Source organism: Bubalus bubalis, chromosome 19 (assembly GCF_019923935.1).
Source record: "Bubalus bubalis isolate 160015118507 breed Murrah chromosome 19, NDDB_SH_1, whole genome shotgun sequence".
NCBI classification, from domain to species: Eukaryota; Metazoa; Chordata; class Mammalia; order Artiodactyla; family Bovidae; genus Bubalus; species Bubalus bubalis.
The window spans coordinates 9,065,763-9,090,986 of record NC_059175.1 but is presented as its reverse complement, the minus strand read 5'-3'; the positions used below and the strand labels follow the sequence as shown (position 1 = coordinate 9,090,986).

At 42.9% G+C, this 25,224-nt stretch overlaps 2 protein-coding genes across 8 annotated transcripts in view; one reads left to right on the top strand and one right to left on the bottom strand.

Moving 5' to 3' along the window:
• MRPS27 (mitochondrial ribosomal protein S27) overlaps window positions 1-14,079 on the bottom strand; it is a 110,210-nt gene extending 96,131 nt beyond the window's left edge. For 2 of the 4 annotated variants that reach the window (XM_044932619.2, XM_006078187.4), the window contains exons 1-2: window positions 13,924-14,011; window positions 2,966-3,043 (exon numbers count right to left, since the gene is read on the bottom strand). In XM_044932619.2, coding sequence (XP_044788554.1) covers window positions 2,966-3,043; window positions 13,924-13,996 — 151 coding nt within the window. In that variant the 5' untranslated portion in view covers window positions 13,997-14,011. Of the gene's footprint in view, window positions 1-2,965; window positions 3,044-13,923 lie in introns of all 4 variants that reach the window. The other 2 variants (XM_044932620.2, XM_025270867.3) reach the window with 2 other exon arrangements.
• A 1-nt stretch (window position 14,080) lies between these two features.
• PTCD2 (pentatricopeptide repeat domain 2) overlaps window positions 14,081-25,224 on the top strand; it is a 31,491-nt gene continuing 20,347 nt past the window's right edge. Inside the window, exons 1-5 of one of the 4 annotated variants that reach the window (XM_006078185.4) lie at window positions 14,180-14,228; window positions 15,632-15,724; window positions 17,623-17,690; window positions 19,055-19,184; window positions 23,263-23,380. In XM_006078185.4, coding sequence (XP_006078247.1) covers window positions 23,321-23,380 — 60 coding nt within the window. In that variant the 5' untranslated portion in view covers window positions 14,180-14,228; window positions 15,632-15,724; window positions 17,623-17,690; window positions 19,055-19,184; window positions 23,263-23,320. Of the gene's footprint in view, window positions 14,229-15,631; window positions 15,725-17,622; window positions 17,691-19,054; window positions 19,185-23,262; window positions 23,381-25,224 lie in introns of all 4 variants that reach the window. The other 3 variants (XM_044932621.2, XM_025270871.3, XM_044932622.2) reach the window with 3 other exon arrangements.

Sequence of the window (25,224 nt, the reverse complement as noted above, 5' to 3'; positions counted from 1 at the left end):
GAAAAGCCTAAGCAGCAAGGAAGACCCAGCACAGCCAAAAATAAATTTAAAAAAATAAAAAGAATTAAGGAAAATGTGCAGTGATACCACACAGGAATGCAAGTTTTAATAATATTGTTACACAGTAGGAACGGAGAAGGCAATGGCACCCCACTCCAGTACTCTTGCCTGGAAAATCCCATGGACGGAGGAGCCTGGTAGGCTGCAGTCCATGGGGTCGCCAAAAGCCGTACACGACTGCGCGACTTCCCTTTCACTTTTCACTTTCATGCATTGGAGAAGGAAATGGCAACCCACTCCAGTGTTCTTGCCTGGAGAATCCCAGGGACGGGGGAGCCTGGTGGGCTGCTGTCTATGGGGTCACACAGAGTTGGACACGACTGAAGTGACTTAGCATAGCATTATTAACACTTTCCTAGGTATGAAGGGAAAATTAGGAAACAGCCATTATATTTGGTGCTTTGGTATGGATCAGCTCTGTTATTCAGAGACAAACCTAGGAAATATTGTCATGGATTCTTGAGTGAGCAGATGCTCTTTGCCAAAGAATAAGCATAACAGTCTCCAGTGAGTATATATCCCACGGAGGTAACTGTCTCCTCTCTGTTAAGATTAATGTACTTAGAAAAGCAGTACATACCAGCCACCATTTCCTGAATACTATCCTACCAATAATCCTTTCTGTACCTCCCAGGGCCCTATCAAGTCAGAAGTGATTTTTTCCTCATCCTGTATCTTACAGCACTTTGTACCTTGTGTGACGTGGTCAAGAGTGTGCACTTGAACCGAAAATGTCTGGGTATTTTTCCCATCTCTGCCAGCTTTCAGAACCTATGTCTCTTAACTGGGTTCCTGTACCTATCAATTAGGGATGATGATAATGCCTGCTCCAGATCATACTCTGACATATAGTAGCTGCGGCAGAAATATGTGAAAGGAATAATTTGGGATGTGAGGTGAGATAAGGTTTGGAAACTCAAACTGCTTGGAAGAGGCTAAGACAATATTTTCTTCCTACTGTGTATGCTATGCTATGCTAAGTCACTTCAGTCGTGTCTGACTCTGTGTGACCCCATAGACGGCAGCCCACCAGGCTTCCCCGTCCCTGGGATTCTCCAGGTAAGAACACTGGAGTGGGTTGCCATTTCCTTCTCCAATGCATGAAAGTGAAAAGTGAAAGTGAAGTCGCTCAGTAGTGTCCGACTCTTAGTGACCCCATGGACTGCAGCCTACCAGGCTCCTCCGTCCATGGGATTTTCCAGGCAAGAGTACTGGAGTGGGGTGCTATTGCCTTCTCTGGTGTTAATAACAGCTTTTATGAAATTCTTCATCTTCATTTCTGTACTTCCACAGCACTTTTCATATAATTTATATATGGCACATCAGAATAAGCTTTGCAACATAATTAACTGAGCCCATGTTGCTTTCATCATTAGAATAGTGGTTCCCAAAAAGAGTACCAAAAGGCCCTCAAGGACATTTCAGAATACATAGTGGTATTTTTTCTTTTTTGCCTGTCAAAATGACTGTAGGACATTACTGGTAGAAGGGGCTTCCCTGGTGGATCAGTGGTAAAGAATCCGCCTGCAATGCGGGAGACCTGGGTTCGATCCCTGGGTTGGGAAGATCCCCTGGAGAAGGGAACAGCTAAGCACTCCAGTATTCTGGACTGGAGAATTCCATGGACTGTATAGTACATGGGGTCGCAAAGGGTCAGACATGACTGAGCACCTTTCACTTTCACTTTTCACCGGGTAGAAGTCAGAAATGGTAACAGGCAGTACCGACACCGACAGCCACAACAAACACTGGCCCTGCTGGGGGCAGCGTGTTCAGTATAGAAGAAGACACAAACACGGATGACAGGAAGGCCAGGAAGAGCTCTGCAGAGAGATGAACTGAGGTTTCAGAACGAACTCATGATTTGTACAATACGTACATGTAAGCTCATATATATACATGAGAATACATGTGTGTTTACGTGTGTATGTGTACGTATTTTTCCTAGCTCTGTCCACTAAATGGGCAAAGCAGCGAAAATCCCACCGTAGCAGGGACGCCTAGTGCACAGACCTTGGTTCCTAATGCCGTTCCCTAGTAAAGGGACCAGCGCTCTCTGGAGAAATTCAGTTGGCCCTTGAGCAAAACAGGTTTGAACTGTGCAGGTTCACTTACACATAAATTTCTTTCACTAAACATGTACTATAGGATTACACGCATGATCCACAGTTGGTTGAATCCGTAGATGGAAACTTGGCTTGGAAGAAACCACTTATAGGGAGGACCACCCAGAAGCTATATGAGGATTTTTGTCCTGAGGGTGGGTGCCCTTCACCCTCATTGTTTAAGGGTTAATTGAAACTGATTTCAGGGTTACAGCAGGAAATGTACAAGATGGAACACTGGGAGCCAGCTTGAAAGGGATTCTATTAGCCAAATTTGAGACAGTTTGGGAGAATTGGACTAACAAAATTATGGTAAGGATGGTAATGAATCATTAAAAGAAAAAAAGCAATCTACAAGATCATATTGATAATGAACAGAGAAAGAGCAAGAAGTGGGAGAAAAGGGAGGCTTCCTGTTTACAGTAAATACTGAGTACTAATTAGTAAATGTGGGAGTATTAATGAATTTGGAAAACCATCATGATAAAGACTGATTCTGCAGATGAAATAAAGTCAGGATGCATGGTAACTAACTATATGATAAAAATGAACAGAAAACAAGACAAAATAATGTTTACATAATCCAGAGAGACTGTCAAGGCAAAAATGAAAGAGAAATTTGCAAGAAAGAAAAAATAATTCTGCCACATGTGAAACAATAGTCTAATTCTTTTTCAGACTTAAAATATGCTTATTTGATTGGATTATTATAAAAGCATTTCACATATATCTCAAGAATATATAGTAACAAACATGGAGTGATTGGAAATGACATATATCATAGCATGGTGAGTACCTACCCAGGTGACAATCTTCTTTTTCTCTTGCTTCCCATTTGCGGCTGTCCACATATGCTGCAGAAAGTAGGTATCTTTTACCTGAGGAAAAACACAATTACCTCAACAGGCATGGTTTCAACACATGTTCAGTTTCTACATCTGTTTTTATTAAGCATATCTTTGCCACATTTTCCATTTACTAGACTATTTAAAGATATGCTATGAAACTGTAACCAATATTGCACAGGTTTACAATTCAGTTCATGACAACATGCATTCAACCTCTCACAGGAAGAAAATGCAGAAAACCTGTTCAAATTTCTAACATTACTAGTAAAACTGCTGCTAATTTTGTTCCTAATACTTTAGACCTAGGAGCCATTTGTTTCCACTGACGAAGAGCCTAGTTAAGCTTTAAAATTCCTTCTTAGAACCCAAAATACTTGCTGAATGGTTGCTTAACTCATTAAACGACTGTTTATCATGATTAGTTAGTCCTAAAAAATTTCCATCTGACTTGGATCAGCACATTTACCCTTATTTCACAAACAGCAAAGAGTACTGAGCACCCAGTGGGTAAATAAGGAGTCTAACCAGCCAGATCTGGGGTGACCCACGAGATGACGCCTGTCCAACGACCGGCACGCAACAGTGCTCAGTACACAAGAGCTCAAGGAAGAAATGAGAAAGAAGGAATGACAACTGAAAATGAAACTTATTATCCTTCAAGGACACAATCAACAAAGTGAAAGGGTAACTCAGAACAGAAGGAAAATATCTGCACATCATTTATCTGATTAGAGACTTTTACCCAGAATCGCAGGTTCCTCAGAAACCTCTATGCAGGTCAAGAAACAACAGTTAGAAACGGACATGGAACAAAGGACTGGTTCCAAATAAGGAAAGGAGTACATCAAGGCTGTATATTATCACTCTGCTAATTTAACTTTTATGCAAAGTACATCATGCAAAATGCCAGACTGGATGAAGCACAAGCTGGAATCAAGACTGCTAGGAGCTATCAATAACCTCAGATATGCAGATGACATCACACTTATGGCAGAAAGTGAAGAGGAACTAAAGAGCCTCTTGATGAAGGTAAAAGAGGAGAGTGAAAAAACTTGGTTAAAACTCAACATTCAAAAAGTGAAGATCATGGCATCCAGTCCCATCACTTCATGGCAAATAGATGGGCAAACAATGGAAAGAGTGACAGACTTAATTTTCTTGGGCTCCAAAATCACTCCAGATAGTGACTGCAGCCATGAAATTAAGACACTTGCTCCTTGGAAGAAAAACATATTCAAAAGCAGAGACAATACTTGGCTGATAAAGATCCATCTAGTCAAGGCTATGGTTTGCCTAGTAGTCATGTATGGATGTGAGAGTTGGACTGTGAAGAAGGCTGAACACTGAAGAATTGACGCTTTTGAACTGTAATGTTAGAGAATACTCTTGAGAGTCCTCTGGACTGCAAGGAAATCAAAACAGTCAATCCAAAAGGAGATCAGTCCCGAATATTCATTGAAAGGACTGATGCTGAAGCTGAAGCTCCAATACCTTGGCCACCTAATGTGAAGAACTGACTCACTGGAAAAGACCCCGATGCTGGGAAAGACTGAACACAGGAAGAGAAGGGGTCGACAGAGGATGAGATGGTTGGATGGCATCGCCGACTCAATGGACATGAGTTTGAGCAAGCTCCAGGAGATGGTGAAGGACAGGTAAGCCTGGCACGCTGCAGTCCATGGGGTCACAAACAGCTGGACATGAATGAGTGACTGAACAACAACCAAGGGGGAAAAAAAAACCCTTACAACTTAAAATTTAAAAAGACAACTCAACAGAAAAATGGGCAAAGGATCTAAACAAACATTTCTAAAATATACACACACATATAAATAGCACACACATAAATATATGGCCAATAAGTATATGGAAAGATGTTTAATATCATTTCCCATTAAGGAAATGCAAAATATACTGAAATACAACTATACATCCACTTAGGATGGCTATGATCAAAAAGGCAGATGACAACAGCTGTTCATAAGGACATAGAGAAGTCTGGCTCATACACTGCTGGTAGGAATGTGAAATGGTGCAGCCAAAATGGAAAAGTTTGGCTGTTCTGCAAAATGTTACCATGGCGTTACTAGGTAACCCAACAATTCCACTCCTACATATATACCTAAGAGAAATGAAATCACGGATCCACACGAAAAATTGTACACAACATTATTCATAATAGCCAAAAGGGAAAGATGCAAATATCCATCAATTTATGAATGGATAAACAAAATGTGGTATATTCTTATGAAAGGAATATTATTCAATAATAAAAAGAAGTACTGATACATGCTACATGGATGAACCTTGAAAATATGCTAAGGAAAAAGAAGCCTGTCACAAAAGATCACATATTACATAATTCCATTCATATGCAATGTCTGCAATAGGGAAATCTATAGAGACAGAGGTGTATTGGTTGCCTAGATCTGGAGGGTAGACGGGCAGGAAAACCTGGGGGAACTGGGGTGTGACTGCTAATGAGTACGGGGTTTTTTTCAGGTGATGAAAATCTCCTGAATGCCTGTGGTGACAGCTGCTGCACAACCCCGTGTAAGTAACAAAAAACGAAGCAAGCATTCAACGGACCACAGTAGATGGATGTGAACTGAATCTAAATAAAGCTGCTTAAAAAATTGAAAAGGAATGAATGGCAGACAGTTCCCTGAAGGTCACAGCAGACCATAACCAAACACAGCTAGAAGGCATGGGAGCTGATCACACACACCATTAGGACGCTACTGTTATTCTCTGTCCATTTCCCAACTAAAACAAATATAAACACACCTGTGTGTGTTTATTCCCAAACCAGCACCTCCCTTGTCTTCAGCAGGGAGTCTAGTCAGACTTTACTAGAATAATACGTGTAAATTTGAGGTCTAAAGCTTAAGCAATGATGCAATAATATTAAAAGCTCCCAAAGATTGCCTCAAAAGGGAATAAAGATATATATATATATTTATTTATTTTAATTGGAGGCTAATTACTTTACAATATTGTATTGGTTTTGCCATGCATCAACATGATTCGCCACGGGTGTACACGTGTTCCCACTCCTGAACCCCCCTCCCACCTCCCTCCCAGTACCATCCTTCTGGGTCATCCCAGTGCACCAGCCCCGAGCATCCTGTATCATGCATCGAACCTGGACTGGTGATTCGTTTCTTATGTGATATTATACATGTTTCAATGCCATTCTCCCAAATCAAAAGATATTTTTTAAAAATAGCAACTATAAATGACTAGATGCTTGGAAGTTAGAGTACATTTTTCACAGAAACGATGTTCTAAATTGTCAGTTACACTCCTGTCTCTGTCAAGAAGGATGAATAAATTCCAATGGCACTGATGCATTGCATTAGGTGTGCAGCTGTACACCAGGTCAGGAGTGAGCAGACCAGACCCTGCAGTTTTAAGTGAAGGAGTTGGCTGGGTGACATTTAAGGTCTCTGCATGCTCTAACAATCTGATACAGAGCCAAAACACACAATTCAGATAACCCGTTCATAATTTACAACAGCATTTCTATGCAAATTGAATTTCAATTTCTAAAACCGGGTAGATCACTCCCTTCTGTGGGAAACAAGTACAGCCCTTTTCTCTCCATGAGCATAAGCTGAGGAGGGGACGAACGTGTTAAGATGCTTCAGTCACGTCTGGCTCTTTTGTGACCCTATGGACTGTAGCCCTCCAAGCTCCTCTGTCCAAGGCATTCTCCAGGCAAGAATACTGTAGTGCGTTGCCATGACCTCCTCCAAGGGATCTTCCAGACCCAGGGATCGAACCCACATCTCTTATGTCTCCTGCATTGGAAGGCGGATTCTTTGCCACTACGGCTGCCTAGAAAGCCCAGTTCAGTCAGCTCAGTTGTGTCCGACACAGTCGTGTCTGACTCTTGGTGACCCTATAGACTGCAGCATGCCAGGCTTCCCTGTCTTTCCACCAACTCCCAGAGTTGACTCAAACTCATGTCCATTGAATCAGTGATGCCATCCAACCATCTCATCCTTTGTCATTCCCTTCTCCTCCCACCTTCGATTTTTCCCAGCATCAGGGTCTTTTCAAATGAGTCAGTTCTTCGAATTAGGTGGCCAAAGTATTAGGAGTTTCAGCTTCGACATCAGTCCTTCCGATGAATCTTCAGGACTGATTTCCTTTAGAATGGACTGGTTGGATCTCCTTGCAGTCCAAGGGACTCTCAAGAGTCTTCTCCAACACCACAGTTCTAAAGCATCAATTCTTCAGTGCTAAGCTTTCTTTATAGTCCAACTCTCACATCCATACATGACTACTGGAAAAACCATAGCTTTGACTAGACAGACCTTTGTCGGCAAAGCAATGTCTCTGCTTTTGAATATGCTATCTAGGTTGGTCATAACTTTTCTTCCAAGGAGCAAGTGTCTTTTAATTTCATGGTTGCAGTCACCATCTGCAGTGATTTTGGAGCCCCAAAAAATAAAGTCTCTCACTGTTTCCCCATCTATTTGCCATGAAGTGATGGGACCGGATGCCATGATCTTAGTTTTTTTAATGTCCAGTTTTAAGCCAACTTCACTCTCCTCTTTCACTTTCACCAAGAGGCTCTTTAGTTCTTCTTTGCTTTCTGCCATAAAGGTGGTGATATCTGCATATCAGAGGTTATTGATATTTCTCCCGGCAATCTTGATTCCAGCTTGTGCTTCATCCAGCCCAGCATTTCTCATGATATACTCCACATATAAGTTAAATAAGCAGGGTGACAATATACAGCTTTGATGTACTCCTTCCCTGATTTGGAACCAGTCTGTTGTTCCATGTCCGGTTCTAACTGTTGGTTCTTGACCTGCATACAGATTTCTCAGGAGGCAGGTAAGGTGGTCTTGTATTCCCATCTCTTTAAGAATTTTCCACAGTTTTCTATGATCCACACAGTCAAAGGCTTTGGCATAGTCAATAAAGCAGATGTTTTTCTGGAACTCTTGTTTTTTTCAATGGTCCAACGGATGTTGGCAATTTGATCTCTGGTTCCTCTGCCTTTTCCAAATCCAACTTGAACATTTGGAAGTTCACGGTTCATGTACTGTTGAAGCCTGGCTTGGAGAATTCTGAGCATTACTTTGCTAGCTTGTGAGATGAGTGTAATTGTGTGGTCATTTGAATATTCTTTGACATTGCCTTTGGGATTGGAATGAAAACTGACCTTTTCCAGTCCTGTGGCCACTGCTGAGTTTTCCAGATTTGCTGGCATATTGATGTACCACTTTCACAGCATCATCTTTTAGGATTTGAAATAGCTCAATTGGAATTCCATCACCTCCACTAGCTTTGTTCGTAGTGATGCTTCCTAAGGCCCACTTGACTTTACATTCCAAGATGTCTGGCTCTAGGTGAGTAATCACACCATCATAATTATCTGGGTTGTGAAGATCTTTTTTGTATAGTTCTGTGTATTCTTGCCACCTCTTCTTAATATCTTATGCTTCTGTTAGGTCCATACCATTTTTGTCCTTTATTGTGCCCATCTCTGCATGAAGATACCCTTGGTATCTTAGAGATAGGGTATCTCTAATCTTCTTGAAGAGATCTCTAGTCTTTCCCATTATACTGTTTTCCTCTATTTCTTTGCATTGATCACTGAGGAAGGCTTTCTTATCTCTCCTTGCTATTCTTTGGAATTCTGCATTCAAATGGGTATATCTTTCTTTCTCCTTTGCCTTTCGCTTCTCTTCTTTTCACAGCTATTTGTAAGGCCTTAAATTGAAGTTTAACAGACTTAAACTGAAGCAAGTAGGGAAAAACCACTAGACCATTCAGGTATGACCTGAATCAAATCCCTTATGATTTTACAGTGGAAGTGACAAATAGATTCAAGGGATTAGATCTGTTAGACAGAGTACCTGAAGAACTATGGATAGAGGTTCATGACATTGTACAGGAGGCAGTGATCAAGAACATCCCCAAGAAAAAGAAATGCAAAAAGGCAAAATGATTGTCTGAGGAGGCCTTACAATAGCTGTGAAAAGAAGAGAGGCCAAAGAAAGCCCAAGGAGGGGACTGTTAAGCTATATATTCCAGGACACCAATGACTTATATATTCTCTACTTGTTATTACATTTTCTTACTTATTCTCCGTTTCTTCTCCTAACATATGTTTTATTCTAGCGTAAGACATCAGTCCTCCTTATTCTAAAGTCAGAAAAAACAGTTATCTAGAATTATGTTCATGATTTTGGTCCTGGGAGACATAAAGCAGGGAGATGATGGTGGGGAAAGACAGGAGTCCCAGAATGTCTTGTGTGGTTTTTCAAGGGGATCACATGACTGAAAACAAAATAAATTAGGACTAGTAAATTTACAAAAGATAAGCCCACTAACTTTCAAATATATGAACTTTAACTGTTTGCTTACCATCCCTGGTAGCTCAGATGGTAAAGAATCCACCTGCAATGTGGGAGACCTGGGTTTGTTCCCTGGATTGGGAAGATGCCCTGGAGGAGGGTATGGCAACCCACTCCAGTATGCTTGTCTAAGCGACTAAGCACACATCATTTTCTATCTCCATTGAGGATAGAATGAAAGGAAATGGGTATAAGGATAAAGAATTTAAACTTGGCAAGTGGAAAATTTTCCTAATAGAAACCACTGGCAAACACAGCAATGAGTTATCCAGTGTTGCAGGCAGAATGTCTCCCCCCAAAATGTCCATGTCCTAATCCCCAGAACCTGTGAATATTAGGGTACATGGCAAAGGGGGATTAAGGTGACAGATGGAATTAAGATTGCTTCTCAGGTGGCTCAGCAGTAAAGAATCTGCCTGCAATGCAGCAGATGAGAGAATTAAATCCCCAGATCAGGAAGATGCCCTGGAGAAGGAAAAAGCAAGCCCTTTCCAGTATTCTTGCTTGGGAAATTCCACAGAGGAGCCCGGTGGGTTGCAGTCCATGGGGTCGCAAAAGAGTTTGACGTGACTTAGCAACTAAACAACAACAACATGGAATTAAGATCAGCACATCAGCTGATCTTAAAGTCAGGAGACTGTCCAGGGTTATACAGGTGGACTCAATGTTTTTGTTTTTTTAGCCACACCTCGGGGCATGTGGGATCTTAGTTCCCCAACCAGGGATTGAACCTGTGTCCCCTGCACTGAAAGCACAGAGTCTTAACCACTAGATGGCCAAGGAAGTCCCCAGGTGGATTCAAAGTAATCACAGGTCCTTAAAAAGTAGAAGAGGGAGACACTTTGTTAGTGTGGTACATGAAAGGCAGAGTGATATGAGAAGGACCTGACTTGCCACTGCTCACTTTGAAGACGTTTGAGAAAGGGGCCATCAGTCAAGGAATGAAGGTGGTCTCCAGAATATGGAAAAGGCTAGAAAAACGATTCACCCCTAAAGATTCCTGAAGGGAATACATCCCTTTCAAAACCTTGATTGATTTTAGCACAGTAAGACTCTACCAGTCTTCTGACATACAGAACAGTAAGTCTGTGTTGTTTTAAGTAAATCTATGTTGTTTTAAGCCACCAAATTTGTGGTGATTTGTTACAGCAACAATAGTAAATAACTACACCTTAAGACAGACACTGGAGAAGGCAATGGCACCCCACTCCAGTACTCTTGCCTGGAAAATCCCATGGATGGAGAAGCCTGGCGGGCTACAGTCCATGGGGTGGCTAAGAGTCAGACACGACTGAGCGACTTCACTTTCACTTTTCACTTTCATGCATTGGAGTAGGAAATGGCAACCCACTCCAGTGTTCTCGCCTGGAGAATCCCAGGGACGGGGGAGCCTGGTGGGCTGCCATCTATGGGGTCACACAGAGTCGGACACGACTGAAGCGACTTAGCAGCAGCAAGACAGACATTTGATTTTCTGTAAACCTTTTAAATCAGGTTATCCATCTTTCTAAGATAGTTGGTAGTTGAGAGGTCTGTATATTAACATTAAAACCAGAAAGAATTTCCATGAAGTCAGGAAGAATGCTGAGTGGACAATGAAACTGGAAAATCTAGATCAGCTTCTCCAACTTTAATGTGCATATGAATCTCGATTAAATGAAGATTCTGATTCAGCATGCCTGGGGCGGGAACAGACCCTCAGACAACACTGAAGTAGCAAGCGAATAGGATGTTATCAGCCTCACAAGTTTAGCTCTCTCAGACCATTTAACCCCACTCTAACTATGCCACCCAAGCAGATAAACCCATCTTGAACCCGCTTACCCTTTAGGCAGTCAACTTTTAGAGCAACAATATTCAAATATAACTATCGACTGAAAAATGAATATTTCCTCTACTTAATTCTGCCCCCAAAGACCAAGATTTTGGAGCTTAGTAAATACTTATTTATAAAAAACTTGTTTTTTGTATAGTTAATTTGGCTTTTGGTAAAATGTCTCCAAACATGTTTTCCATCCAAAGGGAAGCAGTGTGATTGTGAACACAGATAGGCTTTAGAGTCACAAAATCTAAATGTGAATCCTAGCCTTCCATAAATATTATGAAAATCTGGACAAGTTACACCAGGCCTCCTAGCAGTTTTCTTCATATGTAAAATGGGGAAATACTGTATCATAATTTAAACGAGGACATATACAATAGTAAGTGCTTCGCCTAATGTCCACTCTGTAGTAAGTGCCCGGTAAGTTTCCTTCTCTAGCCTCTTCTTATACTGAAACCCCTTTTTTTGGTTCACCTCAATAAATCTTGTTTCCATCCTGTTGATTATTTTAGTTGCCTTTATTTATCTGTTGTTAGGAGAACAGATGGAAGTTCCAACGTATTCCAAATACCGATTTGTCATGAGTGTGTATGAATTTTTTCCTCTTTTATCCTGTAATGGTTTAAGATGTTTTGACGACTTAAAGCAAAGCTCCTTATCAGCATTCTAAAACCCCCAGAGGTCAATAATGTACTATTTTTTGGGGGGGCTACATTTTATTTTGGGGCTTCCCTGGTGGCTCAGTGGTAAAGAATCAGCCTGCCAATGCAGGAGATGAGCATTTGATCCCTAGGTTGGGAAGATCTCCTGGAGAAGGAAATGGCAACTCGTTCCATTTTTCTTCCCTGGGAAATCCCATTGACAGAAGAACCTGGTAGGCTACAGTCCATAGGGTCACAAAAGAGTTGGACACAACTTACTGACCAAACAGTAACATCTTACATTACTTGCCTTATAGCCTCCAGTTCCTGATTTCAAGATTCCTTTCATCTGTGGTCTAACCCAGTGCCTGTGCAATGTAACTTTCTGCAATAAAGGAGCTAGCCACGACAGTGGCCACTAGCCACAGGTGCCTACTGAGCACTTAAAATATAGCTAATGTTGGGCTTCCCTTGTACCCACTCCAGTATTCTTGCCTGGAGAATCCCATGGACAGAGGAGCCTGGCAGGCTACAGTCCGTTGGGTTGCAAGTCAGACATGACCTAGCGACAAAACCACCACCACCAATGTGACTAAGGAACAGAATTTTTAAATTTAAACTAATTGAAATAGCCACTTACAGCTCATGGCCACGACAGAGGGATAGCACAGGTATAACCTATCACAAGTTCACTGTTTCAATCTTAGGTCAAATCAGTAACTGGAAATTCTCTCAATTCACCTTTATTTAATGCCCATTCCCTGGTTACAATGACTGGTCCCAAACATTCCAAGCAACTATGATACTTTCCCTGATTAACAATACAAGGTCTTGTTTAAACTGAAAAGCATTTAGTAACAACCCTAAGTAAACACACTAGTAAACAGCTACAACCCTAATGCTTACTGAGGTGCCAAGTACTGGGCAGACTACTTTACCTCATGTGTGGCAAGAAATATTTTCATTAGCTAGGTCAACCAGCTAATCCTCAGAAAACTTCTGGTGGCCAATGATAAGGTTTCACGTTGATATTTAAAGATGTGTGGAGAAAAACTATGTGTTTCTTTTGAATAGGGGCTAGAAGAGGTACATTAGAGTTGATAACAGGCATCGGAAAAACCAATGGTGATTACTGCAGCCGAATCACATAACCAGTTACACCTGTCAGGATTTAGCTTCTGTAAATTAAAAAAAAGTTTTTTCCCAATGTCTTCATCAGCAGGTCCTTTAGCGTCATTCACGCAGGTATCAAAGTATTTCAAAACTATTAGCATTTACTGTTTGAATGGAAAACTTCGGCGAAGAAAGGTCAAACAAATTGCGCCCAAGGTCATCAGGTAAACTGAGATTAATAATGAGAAATTCATTCACCCAGTGAAAACCAGGGTCTGGCCACGCGTCAGGTGTTGAGAAAGTTTATTCTGCTGCTGCTGCTGCTAAGTCGCTTCAGTCATGTCCGACTCTGTGCGACCCCATAGACGGCAGCCCACCAGGCTCCTCCGTCCCTGGGATTCTCCAGGCAAGAACACTGGAGTGGGTTGCCATTTCCTTCTCCAATGCATGAAAGTGAAAAGTGAAAGTGAAGTCGCTCAGTCGTGTCCGACTCTTAGCGACCCCATGGACTGCAGCCCACCAGGCGCCCCCGTCCGTGGAATTTTCTAGGCAAGAATACTGGAGTGGGGTGCCATTGTGTTCTCCGGAACGTTTATAACACCCCTCTAAAGAAACAACAGCGAGAGAGAAAATTTTCACAGCCCCAGGGAGGGCGAGGGGGTCGGTCACATTTGGGCTTTTGAGGGGCAGCAAAAAGACCACCACCCGAACACATAAATGCGGCAAATTATCCGCAGAAGTTCTCAAAACAGAACTTGCTCTGCTCTTCACACCTCTGGATAAGAAAACACTATTTTAGGGAGGGAGATGGGTCAGAGACCTTACCTCCCCTTTCTGTGCTACCAAACACCTCCAGTGGTTTCTTCTTTCCTTAGAAGTCCATTACTCCTTTTACTCAAGGAACAGAGTTCTCAGGGGACCTAAAGAAGCAGCCCCAAGAAAGAAGCAGACACCAACCTGCCAGAGAGAGCTGAGGCAGCAACACATTCCGCGCCAGGAGAATCCCGCGCCGCACCACGGGGGCCGCCATCTTGGAGCATGCCAAAAGGAATGCTGGTCCGGGAGAGGCGGGCAGAGGAAGGGGTGGAGTCACGGCCCACGCTCCGCCCCCTCCCCGGCTCCCACAGTTGGTGCGGCCCGGAACAGCATGGCGGCTACCTTGCGACCCCCGAAGCAAGTCCTTTTGCTGCATGCGCTGCGAAGTTTGGTGTATCACTGGGTGGGAGGCTCTGGTTCTACCTGCTGCCTCTGCCCTCTCGGAGGTATCCGCGGCCTCGGGCCTTGAAGTAGGGGTTGGGTGGGGCAGAAGGGAGCTTTACACCTCAGTGGGCATCTCTTTGGAGAAACAACAGCGCTCCAGTCACTCCCTGGCCGACAGTAACCGAGCATGCCCTCCCCCTCTGCTCCTGGGTGCAGTGGTGGTCTCTGCCTGTCGTGGACGCCCCTGTGCCGGGGAATCAAAGGACAGCTGGGCTGGAGTCTTGACCTTGGGGCTGTAGTATTTCCTTGGATGGAGCTGTGCTGCTTCCCGGGAACACCCCGCCCCGCCTTGGGCCTACTGTTCTGTAGAGTTTGGGAGGGGAGGAGGTCTATAGAGTCCAGCTCTAAATAACAATCTGAAAGACTCTGAGCAGCTTCCTTTATTTCCTTCCAGAATTATCCCTTAATATCTTTGTGGAAATGGTTAAATTTGACAATGCTGGCAAATGATAATAAAAGATTTAACACTTTGTGTCAGGCTTTACTACATTTTACATACATTCTTTCCTTTTCTCATACCACCTAGTGATAGAAGTACTGTTCTCTTCATTAAGGAAAGAGAGAAAGAAAGAAAGTGAAGTCGCTCAGTCGTGTCCGACTCTTTGTGACCCCATGGACTGTAGCCTACCAGGCTTCTCCGTCCATGGGATTTTCAGGCAAGAGTACTGGAGCGGGTTGCCATTTCCTTCTCCAGAGGATCTTCCCGACCAGGGGATCGAACCCGGTCTCCCGCATTGCGGGCAGCTGCTTTACCCTCTGAGCCACCAGGGAAACCCTCATTAACAAAGGAGGACGCTAAGTAATTGCTGTAACCACTGCTCACCTTTATAGAAATCAGCAGCTATTTTTGTTGTTACACTGTTATTGTTGTACACAGAGTTTGTATAGTGGACGATTCTTTGGCCATGCTCCAGTTCATGCATAAACCAGCATTTTAAAGAAGCAATGTTTCCCAAACTCTTCATTTCTGCTAAGTTGTGGTGAGTGAATCCTGATGTATCTAGTGGATACTGAGAGTTCAAATCTGAGAGATCACAGCTCCTCATTTCGAAAATGACAATACTGGGAATTCCAGTGGTCACACTATAGCTACTACTTCTATCCTATATGCTTCTACCTGTTTAAACCAAATCTACATATACCTGTTTTGTTATCTGTCTTTTGGAGTCCAGATTCTTGTCCCCATACACAATCATTAGCTCCTTTCACACACACAGACAAGACTTGTGGAGGATTTGCATTCTCTGGTAGTTTGGAAATTTTTTTTCCCTATAAGGGTGACTGTTATAATTGTACCAGTCTAGTGAGGATCAGATCAGTTATTAGAAAGAGACGGTCAAACTCTACACATGTTATTTGCTAAGTATAAAATAGTCAAAATGATTTTACTTTCTCTGATTTTTAGCTAAAAGATACCTACTTACAGACAGTATTGTGAAATTAAAGGAGTTTCAACGTAAGAAGGTGGCTGTTGCATGTAATCTTCCTGGCACCAAAGGTAATCAAATCTATTAACTCTTTCCTTAATCTGTCATTCAGCTTTCCTCTGTCTTTATCCCTATTCAGTCTCTCTTTCAATGGCTTTGGATCTCAAAAGAAATTGAGATGATTTATTCTTAGTTCCTAGTGTGCCCCTGTGTGCACCTTTTATTTCACCATTCTCCTCTTAACCCTTCTCCCAGGACCCCAGAGAAATACTGAAACTAGCTCTGCATCCAGTCCTGTAGATCAGTGCCTCTCAGTTAGGCTCAAGGATGAGCAGCAAGTAAGGGAGGGATAGGAATGCCAAACCTGGGCCCCAAATGATTCGTCTGCACAGTAAAGTCGGAGAACTGCTCCACATGACTGGCTTTCAGACTTTTGATGCCACCCTCAGTAAAAAATACAATTTGCCTTGCATCTCTAGTACACACATACATATCTATAGATAAATGAAACAAAAAATGTATGATGTATTTTCATATTTTCCAGTCTGTGCTGAAAGAATCAGTAGTCTAAAACAGGTTTCTTTAAAAAAAATTAGCAAAACACTGATAATTGCTGTGGCTGGGTGATGGACACATGGGAGGTGATTTCTCTCTACTTTTAGGTATGTTTGAAACTTTCTATGTACAGAGCTAAAACCACCACCACCACCCCTGGTCCTGTTCCCTTTCAGCATCTGAGAAATCTTGCTGCATTAATTTCCTCTTGTCCTGCACATTGAGTTTTCCCCAGTAATTCAAATTCTTTTATAAACAGAGTAAGACCCCTCTCTATTTTAATAACTCTTTTGTATGTTCTATTGACTTTCTCAGCTTTCCTCCTTCTCACTGTCGGATGTTGTGAGCACCTAATGAACACTTGCTTCCCATCTCTACAGTCCAGCCCTCCAGAAACCAGTCTTCCTTTACAACTCTGCGAACCATACTGTTAAACAAAATCACCTACAGAACAAGAAGATAAAGAGTGACAGAGAATTGAGTCTCCACTTTAGGTAGACTCAACCTAGATTTGACTTCAGCCTTTTCTGCTTACCCCAAGTCGCCTGGAGCTCTGTGAAGTTTGCAGTTAGGGCTTCATGTCATAGTCCAGTTGTTACTCAGTTGTCATAGTCTTTCTAAGGCTGTGCTGGTCATACATATGTTCTGAAAGGCAATTAGCATCATGAGTGCCACGCTACTCCACTCTCAGGTATTTACATATAAAATCCTGTCCACATTTCCTCATTATGAGGACCCACAGTGGTACTGTCTTATAGACCACATCACATACAAACATCCCCCTTCCCCCCAGGTTCCTAGCTCTTCCATAGTCGATCTCACCCTTTGTAGAATTCAGTGTAATTTCCTGTTAATCTAGTCACGTTCTCCCCTCACCACCTTTCCCCCGCAGTTCCGTGCTGTGTCTCATGCTGATTCCCACACCAGCGATGCCAAACTCCGTCAGCTCTGCCAACCCGACCCAGCCCCGTCCCTCCTCTGCTGCTTCTCTGCGTCCACCACATCTGGTCTCTTTCTGCTGCTTGATTTCTCTCTTCTTTCCTATTATGTTTATACTGTCACGTGTCACCTACTCTGTCACTGTTTTCAGATACCTTTATGTAAATATATCTTGTCTTTTCAGATAGATTCTAAGCTCTTTCAGGGCAGGAACCATACCTTATCCTTCCCTGTGTCTCTCACACAAAGAAGGATACCTCTGAATATGAATATACAATAAGCACCTAAATCTTATTGTTTGTTTTAAAATACAAATTACATTTGCTGAAATTTTGGACATATTGAAAAGTACAAGATGTAAAGTCATCCTATTAAAATCTTTTTAGGTTGGAAATTGTTTAGAAATATTTAATAGAATAAATCCTCATGATGGAAGAATGAAATAAGAATAATAACCTCTGTGATTTCTTGGCAGTTACTACACGCTGGGCTGTGTGCTAAGGGCTTTACTTTACTCGCATTATCTCAGGATGACCCCATGAGGTCAGTATCATGATCTTCACTTTACACATGAATCAAGTCTCACTCACAAGCCTCCCCAAACCTCCCTATAGCATGCAAATGGCAAAGCCTAGATTTCAGCCCACACATGCGTACATGCTAAGTCACCTCAGTTGTGTCCGACTGTTTGTGACCCCATGCACCCCACCAGGCTCCTCTGCCCATGGGATCCTCCAGGCAAGAATACTGGAGTGGCTTGCCATGCTCTCTTCCAGGGGCTCTTCCTAACCCAGAGATCAAACCCATGTCTCTTGTCTCCTGCATTGGCAGGTGGGTTATTTACCACTGGCACTACCTGGGAGATTTCAGCCCATGTCTTCCCAGTTCTAAAGCCATTACAAGATCCTGCAAATAAAGATTGGAGAGTCTACTGCATTAACCCAAACCTAGGGGGCCTTTTTTTTCTAGTAAATCGAGAGCAGTATCTACTTCAGCTTCCCAATTTTGTGTTTTAATGTATATCCCGCCATTCCTTCAGGTGGCATTCCTTCAGAGCTCTGCGCCTTGGAGCAAATCCTGTAGACTTTTCTTGGCAGCTTCTGATAGTGAGAACAGCCCTGCCTTCTGGAAAGCAGATGCTTGCTTGGTGCCTGCCTCTCACCCCACTTTCTGCCAAGAATACAGTGCCTCCTAATGCCAAGAAACAGTGCTTCCTGTTGGTGTTTGTCTCCACAGTAGGTTCAGATACAGGACAAGGGACATAGACAGTGATCACCTTGAAATGATTCGGTCACTAGAAGACGGTTTGCTGCTGTTAGAGGACAGGCTTGCCCTCTGCATTATACAGCGCTGTACACTTTTTAAGAACTGATTAGAGAGGGACCAGGAGGAATGAAACAGTGGTGAAGTTGAATCAAGAGGAAGAGATGCGAGGCATTCCTGAATCGTGAGTCCTCACTGTGACTCATCTTCACATTTTCCTTTCAGTTTTCCCGCTAGGTACCCTACCAACTGATGGTTTGGATATCTTGGTTACTTTTTTTTTCCTCATGGGTCACTTTTGGATACAGCTGTCTGGACTAAGCCTCTTTGGACATTAGTTCTGAAACTTTGCATAAGCGTCACCCAGGTAGTGAAAAAGGCACATTCCTGCACTCCTGCTCCCAAAGATTGTGCAGGGAGCGTGAGTGAGGCCTGGGCCTGCGCCCTGTGACACAGATGCGCTGCTTCACACACCATCTCTGATGCTCAAGACCAGCCAGTGATGGAGCTGCGTGGCCATGAGCCCGGCTCAGTGGCCTCTGCAAGGTGCTGGGTTCCAGCCTCCCCTTCTCCCTGAGGTCAGACTCCTGAACAGTCCAAGTCAGCCCGAGTGATAGCCACCTCCACACTGTGCTCTCTTCCAGAAACCTATTTGAGAAACCTGGAAGAGAAACTGACCCAGAATAAGCTCATCCTGAAAGAGGAGTTGAGAACCCTGCTTCATTTATGTACATCCCGGGACGACGTGGAGCTGGCTAAACATGTCATTTACAGGTGAGGCACTTCCTTAGAATACTGCCAGCCTTTTCTCTTCCCACTGTCTCCGTTTCCTGAGCAATCACATACACCTGGAAGATTTCAGCTATCACCTCTACACTGGCAACTTCCAGGTCTCTTGTCCAGGTGCCTGCCCTGAGCACCACATGTTTAAACTCATTCATTTAACAAAAACTTATTAGGTTCCTACTACATGCCAGGTGCTGAAGATGGGAAAGCAAATAATTCACACCCCAGGAGATCACCAGCCTCACCACCCACTGAGTCCACTCACATGTTCTCTAGTCTTCACGTTCCGTGTACACAGACCTCTTCTTGCTCTGTTTGTTCTCATACTGACCAGTCTTTCTTTCCCCTGATCTTATCTGCTCTCCTGGGTCCACTGCCTGGTGTCTCGCATCCCAGCCTTCCTCTCTCTGTCCCCATTACCCGTGTCTTAGTTCAGGCCTCACTCCTCTCACTTGGACACTTCAGTGGACTCCTGACTAGCCTCGCTACTCTGGGCTTGTGTTTCTTTACTGTCTCTGAGCTGTCATCAGACTTTCCCATGTCAGAAGGAACTCATGTGTAATCACAATCTGCTCTTAGGAAACCCAGCAAAGGTGTCTCCTGGGACCAGGATGTCACCAAACCAATCATTTTTAGAAATAAAGCCTAAAAATGATTCTTTGCTTCTTTTCACCATTCTTTAAAGATACATTTCTATACATGGACCTGCACTTGAACTGTACAGAGAAAAATACGAGTTACTCGTATAGAGAATATGGAAGAATATACACCCTAAGTTAACCATGGTTCTTTGGAAATTATACATTATATATATATTTTTGTTTGTTTAAATGTGTACTTTTCTGATTTCTCAAACTTGTCTATAAGAGACATGAATTACACAAATTTCATTGAAAATTTGAAAAACACAAGAAATATATTTCACATTCTGCGGTTTTGATTGTCTCCTGCTGCATAACCAACCCCAACAGAACTTAATAACTTAAAATGACCACATACTATTTCTCACAATTCAGTGAATCAGGAACTGCGGCTGGCCTCAGCTGGGCAGTTCTTACCGGTATCGGCTGAAGTCCCCTGTGCACTGCAGTCAGCTGTAGTGGGCTGAGCTGGGAGGTCCAAGAAAGCTTCCTTGGCACTTCTGACGCATCAGTGTCCCTACGCCTGCCCCCCTGCCCCCGCCCCTGTAGTACCCGAGTTCCAGCCGGAGAGGCACTGGCACACAGCTGCAGGCCTGCAGAGCTGCCCAGCGCTGGCACCTACTTTCGTTCCACCCCATTCTCCTGCTCAGGGCAAGTTAGCCACCCCTGATTCATGCGGAAAGGGAAACGATTCTACCTGTGGATGGATGGAGCAGTATGCATGAGGAGTTGATGGCAGCCATCCTTGGGGCCTAACACATCCAAGAAACCACTGTTAATATTTTGATATGTTTTCCCACCAATTTTTTTTTTCATGCAAAGATTTTGCAGTTTTGGTAGGGTTTATTTTACATAGTTGTGGCTATTACTGTGTATATAACATGATATTTTGTTTTCTAGTTGGCATTGTAGCATAAATGTTTTTGCTTGTTAACACTCTAGGAATCATATTTTCATGACTATACACTAGTCCATTATAGGTTAGGTATTTTAATTAACTGTGCCCCTACTGTTGAATGTCTAAATCATTTCTGATTTTTCACCAGGATAAATAGTGCTATGATGAGCAAACTCTATGTGCAAAACTTTCTTTTGGGGACCAGAAGACATGAACCTTTTAAAGCTTGTCAATACAAACTGCCAGATTATTTTCCAAAAGGGATTATGCTAATTCATAGTCACAGTGTATCTGCAAACCTACATCTGCTATTTCAGTTTCATAAAGTTGAATCATTTGAGACCCTCTGGCTCCTTTTACTCTCAGTTTTCTTTTTACTAGCCAAAGCTATCAGATGTTTACAAGAGCAACAAAATAGGGTAACATTCTCAACACTCTTTCCACTCTTGTTTTTGGCGTAGTGTGTGACTCATAATCCCTTTATTGACGCTAGTAGCTCTCTGCCCAGTTGCTGTCCTTTCCCTCTGTCTGTGGACAGCTGGATGAGTTGGGGGGTGTGGGGGTCCATGACCTCACCAACCTCTTTTCTTTCTTTCTAAGACAGGCTGCCCCTCATTGGGGAAGAAGAGCAATGAGCTGGAACATGAGCTCCTTATTGAGCCAAAAACAAGGAGCCACTGAATCTCCTCCTGGTTTTGACCACGTGCTGTTTGGTTTATAGGGGATCTTAGATCCTCGAACTTGAACCTCTCTTGTCAAGAGGAGGTGACATATTACCTCTGTGACTTTCTAGCACTTTTATTAGTGTGAATGTCATTTAAGTTGGGAAACTTTTCATTTTAGTTTTGTTGTTAATCTGATACACATCTCTCTTGAGTATTTACTGAAATACATTGATTATTTAAAGATATTTTCTTCAGCATGCCTTACATTTTATAAGAGGTAACATATGTGGAAGACTTACTGTGTGCCAGGCATATCATCTCATTTGAACCTCACAAAAACTCTTTGAGTCCTTTTCTTCTCTCCATTTTACAGAGGAGGAAACTGAGGTACAGTGTGGTTAGTGAATTTGCTCATAGTGACACAGTAGGTAGAACAGCTGGGGTGTGAACTGCTGTTTTGGAATCAAGAGTCTAAAAGTCCTTAATCACTAACTCTACTGCCTTTTAATATTTATTTCTTCTTCCCTCTAGCTTTATCGAGGTTCAGATGACATATATGAATTACACATTTTTAAGGTTTACAGCTTGATGTTTTAGTGTGCATTGGTGCTTAGTCGCTCAGTTGTGTCAGGCTCTTTGCGACCCTGTAGATTGTAGCTTATCAGGCTCCTCTGTCCATGGGATTTTCCAGGTGAGAATACTGGAGTGGGTTGCCATTTCCTCCTCCAGGGCATCTTCCTGACCCAGGGATTGAACCCACATTTCCTGTGTCTCCTGCACTGCAGGTGGATTCTTTACCTGCTAAGCCGTTGGGGATGTTTTCATATGATAAGTTAATTCATAACAACTGTAAATGAAACAGTGAGTATTTTTATAACTTTTATAATTGGATTATGAAATGTATCTTGAAAGGTAGAGTCATCATTCTCTTTGGTAGCATATATGTTCAGAATAGACTATCCTTAATGCTGTTATGACTTTCCTCAGTGATTTCAGCAGAAGGTTAAAAAATATTCTGTTTGTTAAAATCAGAGCTTTTCCCCATGGTATCTGGTATTCAGTCACATAATGAATGAATCTTCCTAAAATCTGATTTACGTGTAATCATGTGTTACTTGTTTCATCACCAGATTGTCTTCCCGGTGTCTAAAGCAGAAAGAGTTGGTTCTTGAAAGGAGAGCTATGTGAGCAACTTTCAGTTCTGCAGTTCTAACTGGCAGACTGGCTACTTGTAGAAATCCCAGGCCACACACATATAAAACATCACTGTCTTTGAAATTAGCCATCTTCTAAAACTAAAATTTCAAAGCTGCATTTAATTTGTTTGGCTAGGTGATTATAGTTCACATATAACTTTCCCTGAGTCAAGAAAAAAGGAGAGATAGGTCTAGATTTAAAATTGCATCTATTGGTTGCTGCTGTCCTATATGGGGGTAAAGCCAGACGTGAGGGGAATGGAGCATTACCCTACTCCTTTCCTTGTTCCTCTCCGGGAGCACAGAAAGAGACGGTGCCATCCTGATGGGCTTACAGATGCAAGACCCCTGCTAGTTCCTGACATACGCTCACACTCAGTCCTAGCAGGTTGCTGGTAAATCTGGGAGGATGATTACAATCTGTATTTTACTTCTTTTAACTTCAAGTATGTGGTGGGACTCTAATGAACCTTGTCTGTTTATTTAAATGCCTAATATGCTTTCCAGGATTTTCTGGTCATCTTTAATTCTGCGCTTTCCCCTCCAGACTGTGAGAGCACTGCACTCTTTGCTGCATCCCCAGCACCTAGCAGAGTGCGTGCCGTCGTTTGTCTGGCCTTTTCCCCAGTCCCACCGTTTGGCTCACTGAATTATTTTGATTACCAGGTACCATGCAGAGAACAGGAACATCACTTTGGGAGAGTACAAGTTTGGACCGCTTTTCATGAGGTTGTGCTATGAGCTGGATCTTGAGGACTCTGCAGTGGAGCTCATCAAAGACCAGGTTATTGTCTCCCAGTGGCTGTCCCTGCCACCGTGATTTCCTTGTGCTGAGGAGGGGGTGTTTTCAGTGATGTTAGGAAGGGCAGCTCTTCTGTACACATTATTCCTGGGTTAGATTTTCAGAGAAAGGCTACTAGGTTGAGGGAACGAGCTCTTCCCTGCATTTTTAAGGTGTCCTTGGGGTCACTGCCTATGGAGAGGCGTAGGTTTCTTTGTCCAGAGGTGAGAGCAGGTGTGGAAGAGGTGCAGGTACAGATTACAAGGTATCTCCCTCCTTGGATGTTTGTCCACCGGGAACCGACATCTCTTCCTTTGAGGAGCGTTCAGTTGGGACAGTTTGAGGCGGCTGCCTTTTCCATTCTTCCCCTGTGCTTCTCTCCTGTTTTTGTATTTTCACTTCTAGCTGAAGGCTATGTTGACAAGTGGTTTTCTGTTTTCAGAATTTCTGCTTTCACATAATCTGATTTTCTTTTCCTAAAAGCAAAAGTAACAGTAATTATTTTTGTAATTATGCACTGAATATTTACCCTGTCCTCATTATTGTGCTTAAGCAGTCTACATATTTCATTTCATTTGTCTTCCACAATTACCCTGACCAGGTCAGGTCAGTTCAGTTCAGTCGCTCAGTCGTGTCTGACTCTTTGTGACCCCATGAATCGCAGCACGCCAGGCCTCTCTGTCCATCACCAACTCCCGGAGTTCACTCCGACTCACGTCCGTCGAGTCAGTGATGCCATCCAGCCATCTCATCCTCTGTTGTCCCCTTCTCCTCCTGCCCCCAATCCCTCCCAGCATCAGAGTCTTTCCAGTGAGTCAACTCTTCCCATGAGGTGGCCAAAGTACTGGAGTTTCAGCTTTAGCATCATTCCTTCCAAAGAAATCCCAGGGCTGATCTCCTTCAGAAGGGACTGGTTGGATCTCCTTGCAGTCCAAGGGACTCTCAAGAGTCTTCTCCAACACCACAGTTCAAAAGCATCAATTCTTTGGCGCTCAGCCTTCTTCACAGTCCAACTCTCAAATCATGACCACAGGAAAAACCATAGCCTTGACTAGATGGATCTTTGTTGGCAAAGTAATGTCTCTGCTTTTGAATATGCTATCTAGGTTGGTCATAACTTTCCTTCCAAGGAGTAAGTGTCTTTTAATTTCATGGCTGCAGTCACCATCTGCAGTGATTTTGGAGCCCCCAAAAATAAAGTGTGACACTGTTTCCACTCTTTCCCCATCTATTTCCCATGAAGTGATGGAACCGGATGCCATGATCTTCGTTTTCTGAATGTTGAGCTTTAAGCCAACTTTTTCACTCTCCACTTTGACTTTCATCAAGAGGCTTTTTAGTTCCTCTTCACTTTCTGCCATAAGGGTGGTGTCATTTGCATATCTGAGGTTATTGATATTTCTCCCGGCAATCTTGATTCCAGCTTGTGTTTCTTCCAGCCCAGCATTTCTCATGATGTACTCTGCATAGAAGTTAAATAAGCAGGGTGACAATATACAGCCTTGATGTACTCCTTTTCTTATTTGGAACCAGTCTGTTGTTCCATGTCCAGTTCTAACTGTTGCTTCCTGACCTGCATACAGATTTCTCAAGAGGCAGGTCAGGTGGTCTGGTATTCCCATCTCTTTCAGAATTTTCCACAGTTTATTGTGATCCACACAGTCAAAGGCTTTGGCATAGTCAATAAAGCAGAAATAGATGTTTTTCTGGAACTCTCTTGCTTTTTCCATGATCCAGCGGATGTTTGCAATTTGATCTCTGGTTCCTCTGCCTTTTCCAAAACCAGCTTGAACATCTGGAAGTTCACGGTTCACATATTGCTGAAGCCTGGCTTGGCTGTAGGCAGT